This window comes from Engystomops pustulosus, chromosome 3, assembly GCF_040894005.1.
Source record: "Engystomops pustulosus chromosome 3, aEngPut4.maternal, whole genome shotgun sequence".
NCBI classification, from domain to species: domain Eukaryota; kingdom Metazoa; phylum Chordata; class Amphibia; order Anura; family Leptodactylidae; genus Engystomops; species Engystomops pustulosus.
This window is the reverse complement of record NC_092413.1, coordinates 182274445-182296668: the sequence shown is the minus strand read 5'-3', so window position 1 is coordinate 182296668 and position 22224 is coordinate 182274445. Positions and strand designations below refer to the sequence as shown.

The 22224-nt window shown below is 40.7% G+C and overlaps 1 protein-coding gene across 2 annotated transcripts in view; it reads left to right on the top strand.

Annotated features, from left to right (window-relative positions):
- Positions 1-17269, top strand: part of EPHA4 (EPH receptor A4) — a 47141-nt gene extending 29872 nt beyond the window's left edge. The window contains exons 6-18 of one of the 2 annotated variants that reach the window (XM_072143134.1): positions 2301-2425; positions 2520-2679; positions 2924-3035; positions 6476-6534; positions 6673-6786; positions 6880-7065; positions 8459-8541; positions 9811-10020; positions 11247-11396; positions 12338-12531; positions 14155-14310; positions 14403-15069; positions 15436-17269. In XM_072143134.1, coding sequence (XP_071999235.1) covers positions 2301-2425; positions 2520-2679; positions 2924-3035; positions 6476-6534; positions 6673-6786; positions 6880-7065; positions 8459-8541; positions 9811-10020; positions 11247-11396; positions 12338-12531; positions 14155-14310; positions 14403-14517 — 1664 coding nt within the window. In that variant the 3' untranslated portion in view covers positions 14518-15069; positions 15436-17269. The remainder of the gene's footprint in view (positions 1-2300; positions 2426-2519; positions 2680-2923; positions 3036-6475; positions 6535-6672; positions 6787-6879; positions 7066-8458; positions 8542-9810; positions 10021-11246; positions 11397-12337; positions 12532-14154; positions 14311-14402; positions 15070-15435) is intronic. The other variant, XM_072143135.1, reaches the window with a different exon arrangement.
- The last annotated feature ends 4955 nt before the right edge of the window (positions 17270-22224 follow it).

The following is a 22224-nucleotide window of genomic DNA, read 5'->3' as shown; positions in this document are numbered from 1 at the left end:
AATGTTCTTAAAGAACCAAACTAAATCTACCGGTGAAATGGAGAGTGAAGCTGCTTACACAATGTGGTACAGACATGTATACACCTTGGCAGAGGCAGCAGCTTTAACAGAGGTGGCTCCGAGCATGTGAGCTCAGGTGTTTGCTTATGGATTTGCCCTTTTTATTAAAAAATAATGGAAAAAAAACTTTGTCCAGACAAACCTGGGATACACCTGAATGGATAAAAGCCATGCTTCATTAACACCAGGAATCTGAACCGTAGAAAGAGGCAGCAGTTGCAACGTTTTCCTTCCTTGGTTACTGTTACGGAGCTTTAACAGGGGCCTCCTCTTGTGGGGTCTTACCTATGTTACGTATGTGTGACTTTGTATGGTTAATTTGTTGTAACAGCAGAACTTGATACACTTCAAGAGAATTTCCCCTTAGTTGTTCATGTTTCTGGTGACAATATTGACAGAGAGGAAATCTTCACAATTTTATGTTAGCCAAACCAGTTACTCATCTGTGGACATCTGTTTTGGGTTTCCAACTCCAGTTTTGTTGAAGGCATGTCATTCAGGACGCTTTGTACTGACAAAGGGCACCCAAAACAGCTGTCAATAAATTGGCATGACAGCAAAGGTTATCTATATATTTTTTTTCCCATTACCTGTAAGGTCTCCATACACCATATGAATTCAATAAAAAAAACACCTTTCAGAGTATTTATGAAAATAAATTCTCCACTCTAAATACCTTCCAGTGTCTGAGAATGCACAAAGTCTTAGGCCTGAAAATAAAGTCTTTTAAATATAATCATGTATCTTCAAAGACTCCAGAATGTTCTCCACTTCCGTATCTGGTACTGAACAAAGTCTAAGTTCTTCAAATGAGGAGTCCACTCTAAATATCTTCCAGTATCTGGCATGGCTGATCGGACATGTCACTTGTGGAAAGTTGTTTGGTTTGGAGGCACTATTCATAGCATGCTTTGCTAGGCCAGGTCAGGTTACAAGGTTTCTGTGAGTAAAGTTGTTTCTCTTGTAATTGCCTTGGGGCTTTGAGACGTTTATTGTAGCTGTTTACTTCCTTCTCAGCATTTCTTGTCTTTATTTGTGACTTCAGCACTGGGTCCAGACCTGTTCTACACTCATTAATGACACCTGGAAGGAGGGTCAGGATTTTTGTAGCTAGCTGTGTACTTCTAGTAGCGATGTCCTCCTACCACTAGTAAAACTGGGGTGTTTTATTACCCCAGTCAATGTCAGACCTGGACACACACATATCCATGCTTTGAACTTCATCATATATGTTTGGTGTTATCTCTGCAGCCTCTGAACCTTTACTACAGGGTATATGACACAACAGCTGAATGACCCCAATAAACCAACAGACCCACTATTCTGAGCTCTTCAAAGACTCCAGAAATTTCTTCACTTTAGAAGTGTTATTTGCAGATTACCTACAAGCTATATTCTGTGTTTGAGACTTGACAGACATGAAAAGTCTCATTACGAGGTGCTGAATGGTAGTTCTACATAAAAGAAATGAGGATAAGTGTGTTTCATGTCAAAGTAAATGGAAAATACCACTCAAGGAGCTTCATACCTTTGTAAATGCTTGAAATCGTATATAATGGCTTCTCTGTGTGACGTAGGCTGTAAAAACTCAGATCCCCATACAGTAGACGAGCATCGTGAGTATGCATTAAGTGTCCAATATTTGTAGATGATGGATTCATTGGTCCCAGTCTTGGAGTCCGGGATCATGTCACTTCCACTTCCTGTGCCTCATCACAAATAATAGGCTAATTTGTCATGGGCAGTGACCTATTGTCATACTATAGGCTTAGTATTGGAGGCCTATAACAATAAAATGCTCTGTCACTTGAATTTGTGTTAGTCCTTATTCTTATTTATTAGCGCTCTCTGATGATGTCATCTGGGTGTCAGGGTTAGAAGCTGATTCAGGAGACTTTGTTTATTAGTGAGTCAGCCCTAGTGTCACAAACATCATCTTAATCTTTACTCTTTAATAATTACAAAAAAAATGGATTCGGCTCATTATGGGTGTTCCCGGCATCCTAAGGGAGGCCACATCCTTTGTTTCACAAGCAGCCGGGGAGGTAACCGTAATGCACGAGAGCTTTTTTAAATAATATCATCCCATCTGTAAATCTGAATAACTATTTTTAGTAATGGGAAGTTGAACTGTAGGGTGGCATTAAATTATTGGAGCTAATTACTGCATGTTTACATTTATCCTATGGCAGGAAGTTTGGTTGAAATTAAAAATCACATATTTGCTATGTTTTTTTCAGCTCCTTCAACAGTGACCCAAATTCAGCCGAAGGAGATCACCAGACACAGTGTATCCCTAACCTGGCCAGAACCAGATCGGGCCAACGGGGTTATATTAGAGTATGAAGTCAAGTACTATGAGAAGGTAATATGACCATTTAATGTACTGTAGTTCTGCCTTGCACAATACCAATACATGTACTATAAATTTTACAAAAAAAAAATGTATTTACCCACAGGACCAAAATGATCGCAGTTACCGTATTGTGAAAACCGGGTCACGTAGTGCAGATATTAAGGGTCTTAATCCACTGACAGCTTATGTGTTCCATGTCCGAGCCCGAACTGCAGCGGGTTATGGCGAGTTCAGTGGACCATTCGAATTCACTACAAATACAGGTGAGACATCTTTTTTCCTTTCGATACAGTCTCTATCGCTCAGCATTGGCACGTAAATGGTGGCATCCTCTGTCTGAATACAATAAAGCTCATTGCCGGCTTCCTATATTTAGTCATGGTGCCCATACAATAGGAATAAATGGCATCCATAAACTGTAGGCTATCTTCAGTATGAATTTAGCTCCTCTCCGCTGTGTAGCTTTGAATTCATTCTAATGCATTGTGTTTTCTTTGCTATTTATAGTCCCATCTCCTATGATCGGTGAAGGAACCAGTCCTACTGTGCTGTTGGTGTCTGTGGCCGGTAGCATTGTCCTCGTGGTCATTCTCATCGCTGCCTTTGTCATCAGTAGAAGGTATGGGGTCGGCTTTGCCAATTTCAGCCTCTCTAAATGAATAGTAAAATAAAACATTGTAAACCGCTGCTAAATTATTCATAGGCTGCTGTGTTGGGAAAATCTTCTGAGATTGTGATGAAAACAGTAAGTCACAAAACTACAACAAAACCATCTTCTGCTTCATTTTGTATTCTATTTGCTTGTTTGTCTTCCGAAGGCAAACAGCATTAGTTTTTTAAAGTCTGCTGAATCGGGATCTGCCGGATGTAAAAAAGAAGCCGAGCAACAATTAAGTCGAGAAAAAAATTGGATAATTAAGGACTTAATGAAAGCTAGATATATAAGAATAGTAGTGTTGTAGATAAACCAGTCTGACGGGAGCTCATGCTTTACCTTTGTGTATAAAATGTTCTCATATTTTTGATTTAAAGGGGGAAGAAGTTTTTGAGAAAGTATGTTAGGTATTTTTAGGATTCAGAGAATGCTTATTTCTGCCTTTGTCTCTCTCCAATGCCAGTACTTTTCTCTTCTGGGTGGAGTTCAGACCTGAAACAAAGACATATTCTCTGATTAGCATCTAAACATAGCATTCTTAGTACAAAACTCCTACCAAGATCTTTGATCTCCACAGCACGAGACCAGTAGCAGAAGCCCCCCGCAGTTTAAGCATGATGTCTGCCGCAGGAGCCCCGCTTCAAATGGAAAATTAATTCCACTAATTCCCGAGATCTCAATTTTATGTTATTTGAGCAACTACCAGTATGCCGCCACTCTATGCAAATGGTTGTTTGTTTATTTAAAAGGAATGTGTAGGCGGTACGTCTGTGTTCGCGGGTTGCGACAAGCAAGGTTACAAAAGCTGCTGATACCATATAATCAGAAAATCATTTCGAGACCCTCTACCCAGGTTGTATTTTATCAGGTCCCCGACGGTTTATCATCCTACGGAGCTGTCAGTGCAACCACCATTAACAGCTAGGGAGAGGGTGGGCTCAGGTCGATAGAAGGCCAGCAGTGATTGGCTCTCAATGGATCACTTTAGATAAAAATGAAACGTTGACCCTTTGGACTTTTATTGATTCTTCTTTAGTGTCAGCCATAAAGCTGTCTTAGGGAACGCAGCCAAGGAGGCTCGAAGCTGACAGGCTCGCTGCTCCTAATGGGGATTCAAACAGCTTTTTCATCTGCAGTTGAACAGATAGGAAAATGGGGGTAAAAAATTGCTCAAATGCCTTCTTTTCTTTGTCTAAAGTCATCAAGGATGCATTTTAGCACAAGGAGCTGATCTTCTAAATGCAAGGATGTAAACAAAAGGATGGTCCCTAAACCCAGTTCTCAATTGAAGATGTCAAAGTGAAATGACAGGAATGTACCAGTGAATGCATGAAGCATTCCCCTGACATTCATGGTATAATGTATGGAGGAAACTGCTGGGAATGCAACCTGGTGTGGATCAAAAAGGACTATTCATAGTGTGCCTTCTGTCCCACTGAGCTCACAGTCTGTCCTAGGACTGCACATAGGTGGCGGAGTATGCATTCAAGTGTCTGGCTTTCTAAGCATCTGTAGCTATCGCTGGATTTCAGGTCTAGTATTACTGTCTAAGCTAAATCTAGACTGCACTATAAGAGGATAGTGCCACATTGGGCCATAGGTTGTCTCTTATATTACATTTGAAGTTACTGGGTAATATTTTTTTAAAGAAAACAATCCATGTTTTTTCTAATCCTGTACACCCCCTTTTAAACAAGCCTTTGCTTTTTTAGCACCAGGCTGGACAGTTCTGCACGTTTATTCCCATGTAGTTTAATGAGGTTATGTAAGAGTTTGACAGAGAGGAAGGCAGATGGTGTCTCTGTAGTTTCAGAGCGGCTTGGCACCCCGTACATGGCTTCAATCTCTTCATTTCCAAAGCTGCTTTTTAAGTGGAGCTTTTGGATGTGGTTTTCTTCGAGCTGACTTCCATATTAGGGTGGGAGTGAGTCAGCCTCACATTTTCTGCCATTTCCATTAACTATTTGTATACTGCGTTTCAGAAGCTGATATTAGCAAGTTGCTAACTTGTTTCTAAATAATGAAAAGTATCCATTAGACCATAATTTATATAATCGGGGACTTGGAACGTTCTTCCCACAGCATCATATGACATAACAGTGGGGTGTGGATATTTAATATCTTGATATGGATAGAATTTGATGAGTATCCCTTTGCCTTTGCTTTGTCCCATATCATCCATCTTGTTCATTGAAAGTCTGACCTGACTTCTACATGCTCCTATGTCCATTGTGTATGTGCGTGATATTCGAGGAAGGTGTCACACACTAGGTTGCAGTTCCATGAAGCAGGAGGTTTCCAGTCTTTTGTTCATCCAGAAATCCTGTGGGAAAAGTTACCTCCTGCTTGACCCTCTCACCTGTAGTGATTTGTGGAGGAGGGGGAGACTGACCACTGTCTAAGCGATTGTTGGATGACATGAAATCCTAGCACCGTGCTATCGGTTCAGATGTCACTGTTTCTCATAGATGGCATTTTTTTCTATTCTAATGAGGATTTTGCCAAGAAAGGACAATGATAACCAGCAGTGTCTCTGATAGCACACAGGCAGTAAAAGGTCACCCAGGTGACAAGATATGCGTGGGGAAGGGTTTTATGGCAAAGCTGTCATTATATTCTCAAAGCTTCAATTAGTGTTTTATCAGTAGACAAAGCCCCCATAGATACAATATAACCAATAATTGCCCTTCTCTGTTCACATAATCCCAGATCTAGAGGAATTTCTGTCTGAATGTTTTTTATAATCCTGACAGATGTAATTTAGGGGAGATGGATTTGTCCTCGACAGGTTCTTCTAATATCCCACAAGCAAGTTTACTTAATATTAACCACAAATATGAATTAATATTATGTAAATTGTATATAGAGGTGAGCAAATCATCCAAAATTGACTTCTCTGAAACATCAACAAATTTTTCAAAAGATCATATTCAGGTGTGAATCAATTTAAACTGAACAATTGTCCTGGAAATTGGTATATAACCTCCTCTAGATCATTAAATAACAGATTTTTAAACTAATAAACCATTATCACATTTTGTTAAAGTTTTTTCCAAAGTATTTAATCCCCATCCATTATCTCCAGGCTCTGGAATGAATGACAGTATTAGCAAGCTGACATTTTAAAATATATGGCCGAAGAAAAGAAAAGATTTGGATTCACTTTGGTGATTCATCCTGAATCTATGATCCAACAAATAGATTCGTTCATCTCTAGTTATGTAGCATAACTAAGGAGATTTGCCATTCAGGGGCCACGGCAAATGGGATGGCTACCCAATAGGCTTTGTGATGGAAACCGTATGGATATTGATAATTCTGAATATCTATCTCTGTAAATGAAGAATGCATTCATATTTCTGTTAAGGACATGGGTCTAATTGTGTACTTCTTTATTCCTACAGGAGGAGCAAGTACAGCAAAGCAAAGCAAGAAGCCGATGAGGAGAAGCATTTAAATCAAGGTAAAGGTTGTTAAAATGCGACAAACCTTTCTATTGTATATTCAATATCATATATGACAAAACTAAATGAGGAATATTTATATATTTTGTAATAACTTTTATAAAAATGTAACACTCACCTTCTTTTTTCCTTTCCAGGAGTGAAAACTTATGTAGACCCATTTACATACGAAGACCCTAACCAAGCAGTACGGGAATTTGCAAAGGAAATTGATGCTTCTTGTATCAAGATTGAGAAAGTAATAGGCGTAGGTGAGGACATGTCAGACTCATATGTAAAACTTCTGAAATTTGTAGTCTGTGTTTCCGAATTGGTAGAGGTTGACCCCTCTTTTTTGCCTATAGGAGAGTTCGGAGAAGTATGCAGCGGTCGTCTTAAGGTTCCCGGGAAAAGAGAAATTTATGTGGCTATCAAGACTTTGAAAGCTGGATATACGGACAAACAAAGACGAGACTTCCTCAGCGAGGCCAGTATAATGGGCCAGTTTGATCATCCGAACATCATTCATCTTGAAGGCGTTGTCACAAAATGTAAGTATTAGATAACCAGTTTTCTCCAAATTCTAGACATATACAATTAGAATTGCTAGGATGTGTGATGAGAATATGCAACTCAGCTTCTTAAGTTAGCGCCAAGTTTCATAGCACAGACTACATATATTGTGGACAGGTCACATGATCTATGCCACCAAATTTCTGCAGAAATAACACATTCCTTTACATTGGCATACAGTGCAGCTCTGCAGTATTTTTAGATATGTCTTCTGCACAATTTTCCACGCATATTCAGAGGAATAATAGATCATCCCAACATAGATATAAAATGTTGATATGAAATGACAGATGGCTCAGCGACCATATTACCTTTAGCAGAAGGAGGGAGACATCAATCTTGATGTCAGAAATATTTATATTTATGGCTTTGGTGATTCTCACAATTCCCCATTCCCCAGGCGGGAGCACTGCAGGTTTTTGAGAGAGGCGCATGGAGGACATATTGCAGGGTGGTGTAAGACTGCGACTTGTTAACATATAGGCAGGAAGCAGATGGCTGCAGCTATTCTCATTTTTGGATAGAAGAAGGAAAACATGGTCTGTAGCTTAACCTTCTTTGGCAGAGCTTACTGTAACATCGAGCCCATCAGTGACAATGGATGGCACATTGCAGGGAAAGCAGCTTTCATTAAATCTCATTACAGTCATCTGCTGTGGCAAAATCCTTTGGAAGTGCTCGGCACCGCCATCAAACGTCTTCCTAATATCCAGCCCAATAACAGCTTAATGCAGAAAGAACTATCCCATTCCTCCTAGCAGCTAATGGGTTCTATGGACTTTTTATCATTCCCATCTGTTATTTCTACCTTGTCCTGTCCTTTCTGCCAATGCTTTGGCTCAGGCGATGTGGAGTGTTTTGCAGTTAGGTGCATGAAAAAACAGACTCAGTGGCAAATTTTAGTTATTATTCATTGTGAGGTGTGAATGTTGTGAGATGCTGGTCCTAGCTTTTTTTTTTCCTCTACGTTCCAAGCTCCTGATTTAGATTCCAGCAGTGTCTTATTATCATCTCTGTGACTTATGAAACCATAAAATCTGAATAAAACCCTCACATGCACCGCATTAAAATATGCCGCTGCTCTAATAGCTGCAAGAGACGAGAAAAAAATAAGTGTGCTGCGTGAAAAATAGTTCCAAGACAGAAAAGTGCTTACATTTCCATACACATTTAGATGGTAATTATGCAAAGAAACAGACACCCACTATGAACCTGTCACTAGATTCATGTTTCATAGACTAGGTCACTCATACAATATAATAACAGTTCTAGTAAAGTACTGAAGTGAATAGTTCAGGAACAATAATTTGTCTTCGTTTTTTTATGTAACTATATGGGATTATCTTTGGAAATGACTTACATGTGATAAAGTATGTTCCATTTGTGTCTTAGGCAAACCAGTAATGATCATCACAGAATACATGGAGAATGGTTCCTTGGATGCTTTCCTTCGGGTAAGTTGGAAAAGCGTTGGAAAGCCTACACAGAAGAGTTAGTTGGATGGGTGGCAATGGTTTATACCAGCTGCTGACTTTGGAAAGGTTTTTTCCACAATAACAAGGCATCACATGGCCCCAGGATAGGTGATAAGTTTCTGATTCTTTGGGAATGCAACTGATGGGACCTCAGAAGTCAAAAGAACCTCTATTAGCATAGAACTAGGTACAGAAGCCCCAATCTTGTGATCCTCTTTTAGTTGGGCTCTTCCATCAGATATCATATACTTCCAGACAGTGTCAGATTGGAGTTCCAAGGGCCCTCCAGATAAAATGATTAAGGGGAGTCATTCTTAATTGTCTCCCAGAAAATAGACACTACTGACCTTCAAGTTAGTATGTAGTAGTATGCTGTATCTCTGGGGTCCAGTATTAGGTTAGAGCCTGGCCCACTGAAAGATCATTTGGTTCTCTAGTGGACTAGTCCAAAACTATGTGAGAACTTGATGCAGGAGAACTCCTTTAAGGTTACATGACCCATGCACTTTGTGGTGTCACTTTTGTATCATTTCTTAATATCTGTAAAGATCAATAAGACCACATCCACCATTTAATTATGTTTAGTGTAACACAAACTAGACAATTTTTATGACACATTCTGGTAAAAGTAATTATTTTTTGCGGTCCTTTTTTTTGTACATGTTACTACTTGCCAAAACTTGGCTCAAGCTGACCTAGACTAAAACACCTTGAGTATGGCAAGGCCTTGGTTCCAGGTCAGCATTGTATTAATGACAGGAAAGCCACAAGCATGTGATTATAGTCCCATTAAAGTCTGCACTTCAGGTAGTTACACCCTGGGAAGTTTTAACCTATTAATTATGAGGAAACCATTATGAAGGGCTCTGGCCTTGCACAAGTAAATGGCAATGACTGAGTCGCCATTCCGTGCTGAGTCTGGATTTTCTCTTCGGCATGCTATTATTATAAAAATAATGTGTATTACAATTTAAATTAAAGTTTTTATACAACTTCCTAAAAGGGTGTTTTGAGAATAAAAAATAATTGGTCGTTTGGAAATCCAACAGCTTCATCCTTCTTTTCACCAACAAGGGAGCAGTTTTGGGACTTCCCGATAAAATTAAGTTAATTCGATGTTGACCAAACTTGATCTAACGTTAGGCATGTATGATGATAAGTGGCATACAGCAAAAGTTATTAATCATTCTACTACCATTTGTGATCTGCTGTGGCCAACGTATAAGTAAAATGGTTGTTTTCTTTCAGAAGAATGATGGCAGGTTCACTGTGATCCAGCTGGTAGGAATGCTCCGTGGTATCGCTTCTGGCATGAAGTATCTCTCAGATATGAGTTATGTACACAGGGACTTAGCCGCTCGCAACATCCTTGTCAATAGCAACCTGGTCTGTAAAGTCTCTGACTTCGGTATGTCCCGTGTTCTGGAGGATGATCCAGAGGCAGCCTACACTACCAGGGTAAGTAGGGAGTTATATACAACTCATGTATAGCAGATTAAAGCTTTATTGTTTCGCATTGTACAATCTGGCATCAGAATAGCATATGGTCACAGTTGGTGGCTGTGGGCAGAAGAAGCAGAAGAAGCGGAGTCTAATGTATCACTTTCACTTGCCACTGAAGAAAGAGCTAACAGATCTCAGTATAATTACTGGCAAGGCATCTAACCTCACATATGACAATGTGCAATGCCATGTTTCTCTGCCGCATTCCAGAGTCTCCATGTCTTGGAGTTTACATAAACAGCTCGGAGTTTAACAAAAAAACTACTCAGAGAAGGAGGGGGCTCGGGGAAAGGAACACACTTTGTGCATTACCACAACAATTAGGTGTATCAGTGGCAGGATCTCAGCCAAGTGAATCGAGGAGAGATAAAAATCAAGAAGGTTCTTTACAAACTTAACCAAGCACTGAGGCCTGCTACGGAAGCCAAGCCCTTGTTGGCTTTTCCATTAATTGAAGGCATACCAGTGCGGATCTTGTTGCAGATGATGTGTAACACCTTCACTGCTGGAGTATTACATAAATCACTGCTCTCTGGTACCTGGCCTGAATTATACAGTATATTCTGTTAATAAATGGCAGGGTGACAGCTTAATGACCACAGGCCATATCTGTCACTTGCAGTCACCTTGCTGTAAGAAACACAAGACAAGCTATTGATTAAGGCCACTGCTGACAGTATGGGTTGAGGTGAGAAATACATTACAAGACATTTCTATCTTCATTATTCCATTTTAAGAGGATGGAAAATGCGAAAATGTGGCCTGTTTAACTTCACAAGATTGGCATTAGAAAATCTGGATAGATATTTTAAGATGTGGCAACTATTAGTACAGAGAAATGTTTTTCTATATGACTTAGAAGGGGTTAAAATTATGAAAAAAGCAATGACCCCCTCTGAAGTTGAAGTTGCCTTATCTCCCTGCTGATCTCTACTTCCTGTTGTCTTTTGACATAAAGGAAATGGCTACTCAGCCAATCACTGCTTGAGTGGGCACTTACTGTTTGTCAAGATGCCACCAGTGGTGGAGCAATGGGAATCCCCCTAATCAGAGAATTGGGGCCGCAGTTCTGTGTCCTATAACATTTATATGTTGATAACTGAGTTGGTAATGCATGCTGGGAAATTTTATATAAATGAACCAACTAATGATTACATTTTATCTTTTTTTGCATATTGCAGGGAGGTAAAATTCCCATCCGATGGACAGCGCCTGAAGCCATTGCATATAGAAAATTTACATCTTCTAGTGATGTATGGAGTTACGGAATTGTTATGTGGGAGGTCATGTCCTATGGGGAGAGACCTTACTGGGATATGTCCAATCAAGATGTAAGCCAATCTTTTTTGCAATGATCTACAATATGTAATATTTTATATTTTAACTCATCTGGACATTTTATTAGACAAAGATTAACTCTCAGCTGAAGAACTGGTCGGAGTTTTTAGTTTTAATGAGACTTTTTCAGTAGTGATGTCACAGCAGGATCCCATATTATTTAATGATATGACTTCAGCGCATAAATCCTGAGCTATAGACAGTACAAGTAATGTAACAGCATTGGCCCATGTGTCATTAACCAACTCACCAAGTGGGAGAAGCGGCCTTGTAAAGCACAATGAGCTTAGCGTAATTATCTCTTGAGCCAATTAAATGACTGTCTCCAGGGAACATTAAAAAATATAATTCTTTAAATGGCCGTTCTTAAATTATGCATATCTTTTTTAAGTGTACCATCTGTATAGGCTTTTAAGGATCAGATTCAGACAGCTGTCTCTGGATGACCCACTGAAACCTAAGAATAGTGACAGGGGAAATAACCCACATTGTATTTCCATGTACACAATAACAAGGAAGACAATTCTGTTGTTGGTTTCCCTGGGTATAGAACTCAACGTGCGATCCCATAGTATGTATACATAATCTGCATTGTGTTACGATTTCCCTCTATTCTGGAAAGCACTGTCCAAGTTATTTATATCTCATTCACTCATACAGACATGTCGTCTTCTCCGTAGACCCTGTAGACACTGTCCAGGTGCATCAGGAAATATGATGCGCTCATGTCTTTGGAGGTAGCCAGGGATATCTAATAAGAGGGTCATCTGGTCAGCACTTCCAGAAACCTAAGACAGAAACTGATATTCCAGATAAATTGGTTTTATAGCTAGTATAGTGACTGGTTTATGTGTTATTCTATTACAATAAGTACCATGTCATCTATAGGATCTTTATTCGTTTTTAATTTTTATATTACTTTTTTGTCTTAAAGGTCATCAAAGCCATAGAAGAAGGATACCGTCTCCCTCCTCCCATGGATTGCCCCATTGCCCTTCATCAGCTCATGCTGGACTGCTGGCAGAAGGAACGTAGTGACCGGCCCAAGTTTGGACAGATTGTTAGCATGCTCGACAAACTCATCCGAAACCCAAATAGCTTAAAAAGGACTGGACTAGAAGGCTCAAGGTTGGTGTGCAGAACCGCTTCCATTGATGTCGTAAAGTAAAAGTCTTCATATTAAAACACACCAATGACCCCTGTGCTGTAGGAATTGGTTAAAGGTCCCTGTAGGGTGATATAATCCCATAGTCAGAAATATCCAGCATTCTGTTACATTTTCAATTAGGTCTAACAGGACTGACCCCCCCCCCCCCTTCTCCTGACATGAATAGTCTCCGATCACTTTACATTTGTAACCGCATTGATCAGACTTTTTAGTATCTGTGTTTATGGATATTGATTGGATACTTTAGAAAGCCGGCAGACTCCCTTGGGCTGCAAAGAAGCTCAAAGTAAAAAAAAATACGGGACCTATTGGTGATAACAGTGATAACTGTGTTGCTTTTACCCTATGGCCCCACAAAGATTAACTACACAAAGGGGTTAAGTGTAGGGAAAACGTTTTTTGATAAAAGAATTTCCGAAACTTGATCCACTAAGCGGAGCAGAGGAAGGCCTCCCTTTATAGTCAGCAGGCGGCTCACACCATACTAGGGATATGCTGGGAATATGTGAGACTTGTCATTTCTCGGAATATGATGAGTCCTACTTTTTCCATATATTTCTATTACTAAGTGAAGACTCGATTTTCCTTCTCAGTATGAGTGAAAACCCCGTCGCAGTTGCCTGGCCTTTATGTACATCAGCTACAGGATATGTTACTAATCACGGCAGTGAATCTGCTAAAGCAATTACCCCAAAGGTCCAACACAGAAAGAACTGAGGCGAATTACATTCCTCATCCCCAACATCAAAGACCCCCTTATTCTAGCCCATTCCATCATATGGCCTGTTCAGGAACATTTTGATTAAAGAGCGGATTATCTCCCCTGCAAGCAAGGCTTTGTCTGCTCTTAGAGAACTTGTTGAGGATCTAGTTGATTGGGCTTTTCTCTGCGATTGAGTTCAGTATAAGCAGTGTAAGTACAGGAAGGCTGATTAGGACATAACTCATAGATATAAAAGGGATAGAAGGAAGCTGTGGCGGCCCTAGACCTGATAATGGTAGTATTGGAAGAAGAACCTATAGACAGCAAATCACTAATGGCTTATACAAGTTCTATAAAATAAATAACATATATATATATATATATATATATATGTATATATATATATATAAAATTTCAAAAATTCTAAAAACTACCAATTAGGTAAATGCTTCCCAGAAAAATGTGTGTATATGATCTTTAGAAATGCAATCCTTAGGTTATATCAATGTTATAGATTCAGGAGAGGAGGGAAGTAGGGTTTGACCAGTAGGATTGGTCAGTAGGGTTTGACCAAGCCATTTTTGTGATTATAAGGGTCTTGTAAATAGTTCTCAACCCTTTAATGTTAATGTTGCCACAAAAAGTTCTAATGAATACAAAAGATAAAATGAAGAAAAACAACACATAATAAAATCAAGAGTGTGACGGGTATAGAACTTGGTTATCAACAGATGGAGTGTTGTAGGTTCTCTGTCCATGGATATAAGGCCAGATTGTTTCTATATTAATTGTATGATTTGCTTGTTAATAACAGCCACACAATATGAACAGAATATGTTTTCTGTACTTGACTAATACTCTTATATTTTTTTTCTGGCAGAACAAACACAGCTCTTCTGGACCCCAGTTCGCCTGAATGGTCCCAGGTAGTCTCCGTGGTAGATTGGCTTCAGGCCATTAAAATGGAAAGATATAAAGATAACTTTACAGCAGCAGGGTACAATAACCTGGAGTCAGTTGTCCATGTCAACCAAGAGTAAGTATTTTTAGTGATCTTGACCTGACGACATATGGGAATTGTGTTGTTTAGTGATGTATAAAAATAATATATATATTTTTTTTATCTAGTGATCTAACACGGATCGGGATCACTTCACCCGCCCACCAGAACAAAATCTTGAGTAGTGTCCAAGGAATGAGGACCCAGATGCAACAGATGCAAGGCAGGATGGTTCCTGTCTGAAGAGCATCTGGGCAAAGATTCTCTCTCTGAACTCTTAAAAAAAATTAGTTTACCTCATCCATGCACTTTAATTGAAGAACTGCACTTTTTTTTATTAGCCTCACCCCATTGGACAGAGACTTTAATTATGAAAGGAGTGAGGTGAAACCCATTAAAAACACAAGAATCAATTTAGTCATTTGTGCCACACTTACGGTAGATCATCCATCAGGAACATACAGACAACCATTGGAAGTGGACTCGGGCCCGCTCATGTTGCTTGATGCCTACATTATACCAGACTTATTTCCGTGGATTGTTTTTTTGGGCTTCACATGGACATCTTTTTGGAATGGGTGCAAGTTTTTTTTTTCTATGTGGACAAATGGAAGTTTCTATGTGATCCTTAGCTGGAGATGCGGACCATTGTTGCTGTCTATAACTTAAAGTATCCTGTGGTCATTTGGTCGTCTGCCAACTCTGAGGATAATCAGGATTGTCCTGGAACACCTTATTTGGAATGGAAGTGTGTTTCTACTACCTAACAGCAGCGACGTAGGGAATCACATGAAGGTATGTTTTCAATTCCTATAGTATAGTATTGCTAGGCCATCTGTACCAAGGCTGTTTCTTATGAATTACTATAAGCACCATCTTGCTTCGAGGATTGAGTTTGCAGGCAACGCAATGAAACAAAGAATCCTGTTTCTCTCTCCAGCTGTCTCATGTTTCCCCCAGTTTGGGCAGCCGTTTTTAATCTTTTGGGAAGCTTTTATTTTATTGGAACAATCAGTTGGTGCAGGGATATATAAATAATTGACTATTCACATATCTGTAGTCATAGATACGGTGGATTCATAGTTGAATTAAATGGAAGAATCCCTAAAGATTGATAGTTGTAAATTGTAGACATTCAACATTTTCTCTTTGATTTTCTAGAGAATTGCACTCTACTTCCACCATTCATCCACAGCAAGGTCTGGGACTGAAGATACTAGGTTGCTACAAGCAATAGAGAAGAGTCTGTGGATCTCCCACTTATTGGCACAGCTGCTTTTTTCTCCAGCAAGAAAAATTTCCAAAACCGTCCGACAGGTCTTCCTGTGCCCTTCATGCACAGCTATGGACTGCCATTTAGGAGGCAGATGATGGATGCCAGCTGATGTTCACTAAGGGTGCCATGTTTTCATGCCAGGATCTTTTACTCGTCTTAGTAAATCGTATTACTGAGGCCTTTCAGCATTACCCGTTTTATTTTCTTCAGTAAAAGGGAATAGATGCACTTCAGATGAGAACAGAGATTTTCTTACTGCAAAGCGAAGAGGATCATTGGACAAATTTTGGAGCATTTTGGACAAATGGCAGGTCAAAACGGAGCAAATTATAAGCCAAACTAACCTTAAAGATAGACCCAGCTTGGTATGAGCTACGGGACAATTATGCTTTATGGTTTATGAAGGATGGTGTACTTCGTTCAAGGCCTGCTCCTCATTTGTAACAGCCTCTGTAATGTAATCTGACTTTACTTTCTACATAAAAATATGCAATTTATCTGTTTCAGCATCTCACTGGTGCCAGTGACAACCAGGCGGAGCTGGCGATTAAGTTTATATATATATAAAATATTATATATATATAAATTTTTGTTTTTGTGCTTTACCTTTTGTCTTCGTCTAACTTCCGTTAACTCTTTGCTGTGCAGACCATCCACAATGGAGAACTAGGAATATCAGGCAGTCCAGGGGCCTTCAGAACAACCTCAGTGAGTTTTATCACCAGATCCCATTGCATTCCCGATAAAGATTCCTTCCATGTGTGAGCTCCTAAATCCAATGAAGTTCCGAGCGTTATCAGCAATGATGCTAGGGAAGACGTACTGCCAGCCATAAGGCATTGGGTATCAAGTATAGCATAAAATTAGATCAGGTTTCTTCCATTCTGTAACACAGTCCAGTGCATAGACAGTCACTTGTCAACGCAGCATTGTGGTTAAGTCTAGAACATTTAGTTAAATCACCGTCTTGGAAAACTCCATTTGGAGTATCTTAGGAGGGCATTAGAGGTAATCAGATATTTCATCCGAAATACATTCAACGCTTTAGCTCCTTACATTGCCTAGAATGGTTTAGCGTGCTTTGCAGCATTGCTGCAAATGAGGAGTGAATCTGCATAAGAATCAGTATTTTATGTTACTGCCAAAAACTATGTGTAATTTCGAGAGTTGTTTACCTAGCAATACCCAAATTCTAATGGGACTTATTAACTTCCAAGCTTATAATTGAGCCCTAGGATGCTGGTGGCCCAGTTATGATTGAAAATATTATGGAATGATCCAGTTTATTAATAGCAGTATTTTTCACGTGTACCTAACCCACCAAACGTTAACCAGAAAAAAGTTTTTAAAAAAGGGACATTTATAAGTTTTGTGTCACTGCAAATGAGGAATATTAATTTAGCTTCTACTAAAAAAAAGGAAAAAAAAAGAAATAAAAAAATATTCTAACAGAGCATATTTTTTTTCTTGGTTCACACATTGTTTAGACTTGTTATGTTTTCCAATTTTGTTTCATATGTAATTTTTTTTTTGCCTTTGCTTTGGCAAAGGGGGAGAGTAACTGGTTCCTCTTCCCTAGGAACTTAGGTACGCATAACTTATCTTCTTTATTTATGGTCTTTTTATACCTAGTTTGTAAAATTGTAAAATAGCAAAGTTAATGCAAATGTTTGCATTCTGTACAAAATAAAGCAAAAAATAAAGTAGTTACTGAATACATGACTGTATACTGTGTCTTGGCATTGTAAATGTTTTATTAGACTGCTACAGCTGCAAAATGTAGACCATACTGTCAGGATGCGGCATGTGTGGATCCACTGGACCACCACGAGAGGTGGTACTAGCCGACACCTGGGACCGGAGTCTAAGTGGCACCTGGTATTCACCAGAGCCTGTCGGAAAGCGGGATGGACTTGCTGCGTCAGGGTAGCACCAGGTCGTTCCACAGGTGTGACTAGCCCACGGTGGCAGTTGAGCTCGAGGTACTTTAATGGAAGACGGTTTCAAGGTCGGGTCCAGGGACAAGGTCAGGGCAGAGATGCAGGGTAAGGTACAATCCGGGGTCAGCAATGGGAGTTCCAGGCAGATGGGAACGGTAACACGGGACACAGGAACACTGGTAACACGGGAACACAAAGGGACTCTGGTAACACAGGAACACGGCAACGCAGGACTCAGGAGCAGGAACACACTGGAACGCAGGAGGCACAGGAACGCAGGATAATCACTAGGGAGCTTTATCTAAGGCTGTGAGGCACAAAGATCCGTCAGGGTAAAGGGCACTGGCCCTTTAAATTTCCCAAGGCCGTCGCACACGCTCCTAGGACACAGGGACGCGCACGCACGGAGCAAGGCTAGAACTTGGGAGCAGGGACAGGTGAGAGGCGCTGGCGCTTCGCCTGTGGGGAATGAGTGGCACGGATGAGCCCGTGACCCACCATATGGGTCGCGGGACCACCCGTGACACATACAAAACCAACTGGAGGACACTTTAGGGTTAATTTAATAATGCTGACTGGGTGTATGCTGGATAATTAATTGAATTGCAGGATAACTTTGTCGAAATTAATCACTTACATTGTGCCAAAAGTTTAAGCAGCTTTAACCCCATTAAATGAACAGCCCCCTCATGTAGGGCATGATGTACCTTGGAGAGAATCTTCTCTTTCATGTAAAAACGCAGGCATTTCACTATAAAAAATAACCTCCAATATCATATGCAAATGAGGTGAGAAGAGTCATGTATTGTCTGAGGCTGGAGGGTAAATGTCTTCAGTTCTGTAGTAGCTAAAAACATGGGGGCAGATTTATCAAGCTGTCTGAAAGTCAGAATATTTCCAATTGCCCATGGCAACCAATCACAGCTCCCCTTTAAAATATTCATGAGCACTGGTGAAATGAAAGCTGAGCTGTGATTGGTTGCCATGGGCAACTGGAAATATTCTGACTTTCAGACTGCTTGATAAGTCTGCCCCATGGTGTCAAAGACAAGGATCTCATCTTTTCAGATTACATCAGGCTTCTGGCTTACAACCTAAGATACATGCAATCCTGTGCATTAAGTGTCTAAAACACAATTTGTACACAGCATTTATGACTAGAATTGTGAGGAATGATAAGTCACCCTGTTTATAATTAATCTAATAATATGCTCTCCCGAGAGCATGTCACCGATCAAATCTGTACGACTACGAATATATTTATCAAGTTATATCCTGAAAGTCTATTTATTGAAGAATTGGTTTAATGCAACAACATGTTACGAGCCCAGAATGGGGACTTTATTGGAGTTTTTGGTCACTAGGCCAAAATGTTGGAAAATTCCCTTCCCTTCAGTGTCACTACACTTAATTATAGTAAACTCTGTATTAACATTATAACATTTCCTGCAGCTATAATTATCAATATAATATATCAACAAGACCCAACAACAACCTGATGTGTGCTAGGGCAGCTTGGCTGTCACCCAACATGTTAATTCTTTATTGAGCCGACAAATAGGAGACACCGGAGTCATCTGACAGATTGTTATCTCTAAGAGTTAAAAGCTCTTTGGTCCCAGTTAATAAAGCTTTAAAAGAACTACAATATTAAATGATTACATACCAAAATCTGTCACGTACCATTTCTTGTATTGCATACACTGATATGACAAATACCAGATCAAGTAGAAACTGCAACAATGGCCAATGGTATGGCCACAGTATACGCTTTGTATACACTCGAAAAGTTCATAACCTATATGCTCAGTGTATACATAGACATACACTGGCAGACAAAGGCAAAGGAGATTTATCAGGGCTCGTATGCCAGTTTTCAAGTGTACAAGCCCTGAAATAATCCCAATTACTAGCAAACCACCAGTAATTACGATTATTTCTACCTTTGCGCCACTTAGAGTGGAAAGACTTGAAGGGTACGAGGCCGGCAGCGGAGTGGTCCGGTGAAAGGCGTTCCTGCCCTAGGCATGAGCACTTGCTATAGCCTGTGATTTTTTATGAAAGTGAAAAGTGAAAGTGAAAGTTTCTATGCCAGGCAGGGTCTACGTAAGCTGTAGAGCTAGAACTTCATTGTGAGCGTGATACATTTCCCCCAAATAGTAATTGTTGTATACTGTGGAAAAATACAGTATTGAAAGATGCTGCAAGCTACGTGGGACCATTTGGCTGCCTTCTGCTAAGCAACTATGACGGGTTCCCCCGCGATCCTTGTCTCGGATCGTGGGCACTCCCATGCCCTCCTGTGTGGCGCTGTACCAGGCCTGCACTTACCTCTCCATGCTCCGGCTCCAATCCTGACTAGGTCACGTGCGTCTCTCCAGGATTTAAAGAGCCAGTGTCCTGGTGATTGGCGCTGGTAAAATCTGGCTCTGCTATATAATCCAGCGGATCTCTAGCCATTTCCTGTGAAGTGAAAGCCTTCCTGTTTTCCTAGTGTTCCCGTGTCTCCTGAGTGTTCCAGTGTTCCAGTCTGTTCCTGTTCCGTGTGCCTGTTCCCGTGTTCCTGCCATGTATTTCCAGTGTTCCTTCCAACGCTGTTCTCCTGCTGTCATCCCCAGGCTTGTACTGTGTCCTGCATTACTACCTTGGCTGCCACCGCAGGCTAGTCGCACCTGTGGAACGACCTGGTGGCACCCCGCCGCAGCAAGACCATCCTGCTTTGCGGCGGGCTCTGGTGAAGACCAGGTGCCAATTAGACTCTGGTCCCAGGTGTCGGCTAGTACCGTCTCTAGTGGTGGTCCAGAGGGTCCACAGAACCCATCACGCCTGACAGCAACACATCTCTCAGCAAAAGCCATTGGAGGAAACGGGGGTAGGATGCAACGCATTGCATCCCTTCTTGGCCTTTGCTGAGCGTACACTCTGGGATGTCCCCACTGATGTTGATATATTGTAATCACTGGGGGAAATACCCAGAATATCAGCATGTTCACTGCCCCTCTTGCTTTCAGAGGAAGGGTGAGGAACAGGATGACATAGTCCTCTGTTGTAAGGGTACACCACCGGGAATAGCTCAAAGTATCCTTGCAGTGAAGGGCAAAAAGGCAATGTGAATGCAGCCTAACTTACAGTAAGATGTATCCAGGAAATGCAAAAGGGACCTGCTGGTAGAGATGTAGGTAGTTGCCCTTCTTATAACCTGGTCCTGATCCTATATCATTGAGTGAGGATATACAGCTCCAGACTGTTTATATATATTTATATATATATCTTTGTTTCTTTCAGGAACAAATGCGCTTTAAGCATAAGGTGACACCAACCATTTCATTTCTATAACCCTAGAAATATATATTCCACTAAAAATAACAAATAGATCCCCATCTGTTACCCAGGGCACAAATACTATATACAGTAAATATGCTGCACATTAATCCCAATCACATGAATAGGAAAACTGTAAGAGATTCCCGCTTCTCGTGGAGGAGAATTATTTCGGATGTGGAATTGTAGAGAATAAAGAGAAATAATCATGCAATTTGTCTAATTCTCTGCCGCGGCCCTGAGCACAGCATGGTGGACCCCCTACCGGCAGCTTGCTGGGATATGAATGAAAGTTGCACGAAGGGTTTAATACTCTGATATCTGAAGAACCCTGGAGATGAAATGAATGTAATAGATGGTGTGCGGGCTGATCCCGTCCTTGTGATGTTTGTGTAATGTAGATTTAGTCAGGAGGAACAACAACTGTTTTGCAGTCATCGCAATCTAATTGAGGAGAATATTAACTTATAAAAAAGAGAACCCAATTCTTAGGTACCAGAGGGAGTTCTCTGTTCAGGATCCTTATTAGAGATGAGCGAACATGCTCGTCCGAGCTTGATGCTCGGTCAAGCATTAGGGTACTCGAAACTGCTCGTTGCTCGGACGAATACTTCGCCCGCTCGAGAAAATGGCAGCTCCCGCCGTTTTGCTTTTTGGCGGCCAGAAACAGAGCCAATCACAAGCCAGGAGACTCTGCACTCCACCCAGCATGACGTGGTACCCTTACACGTCGATAGCAGTGGTTGGCTGGCCAGATCAGGTGACCCTGGGATAGACTAGCCGCTGCCCGCGCTGCTCGGATCATTCTGTGTCTGGATGCCGCTAGGGAGAGAGCTGCTGCTGGTCAGGGAAAGCGTTAGGGTGTTCTATTAGCTTACTGTTAGGCAGGAGTGATTCTCAAAGAACCCAACAGCCCTTCTTAGGGCTACAATAACGTTCTACTTTTTTTATTTTAATTTGCATCTAGTACCATTTTGTGAGGAATTAGCAGGGGGACTTGCTACCGTTGTGTTTAGCTCTTAGTGGCACACATATCCATAGCAAAGACCGAAGTGGGAAAATTTAGTAGGGGTTGGATTTCAATTAGGCACTAACTCAGTGTCATCTCATCTGGCATAGTAGTGTGCTTTGATACTTGGCTAGAAAATAGCCATAGGAGAATACAAAGAGCTTACTTACGCATACAGTAGCGTTCTATATATTTGATTTCTGGTTGATCTGCTGGTGGCTGTACTTTCTGCAGTGCATGTACTAGCCAATTCTGAGCAATTTGTAGTGAGACTTGCGACCGCTGTGTTCTGCGCTTAGTGACGCACATATCCATAGCAAAGACCGAAGTGGGAAAATTTAGTAGGGGTTGGATTTCAATTAGGCACTAACTCAGTGTCATCTCATCTGGCATAGTAGTGTGCT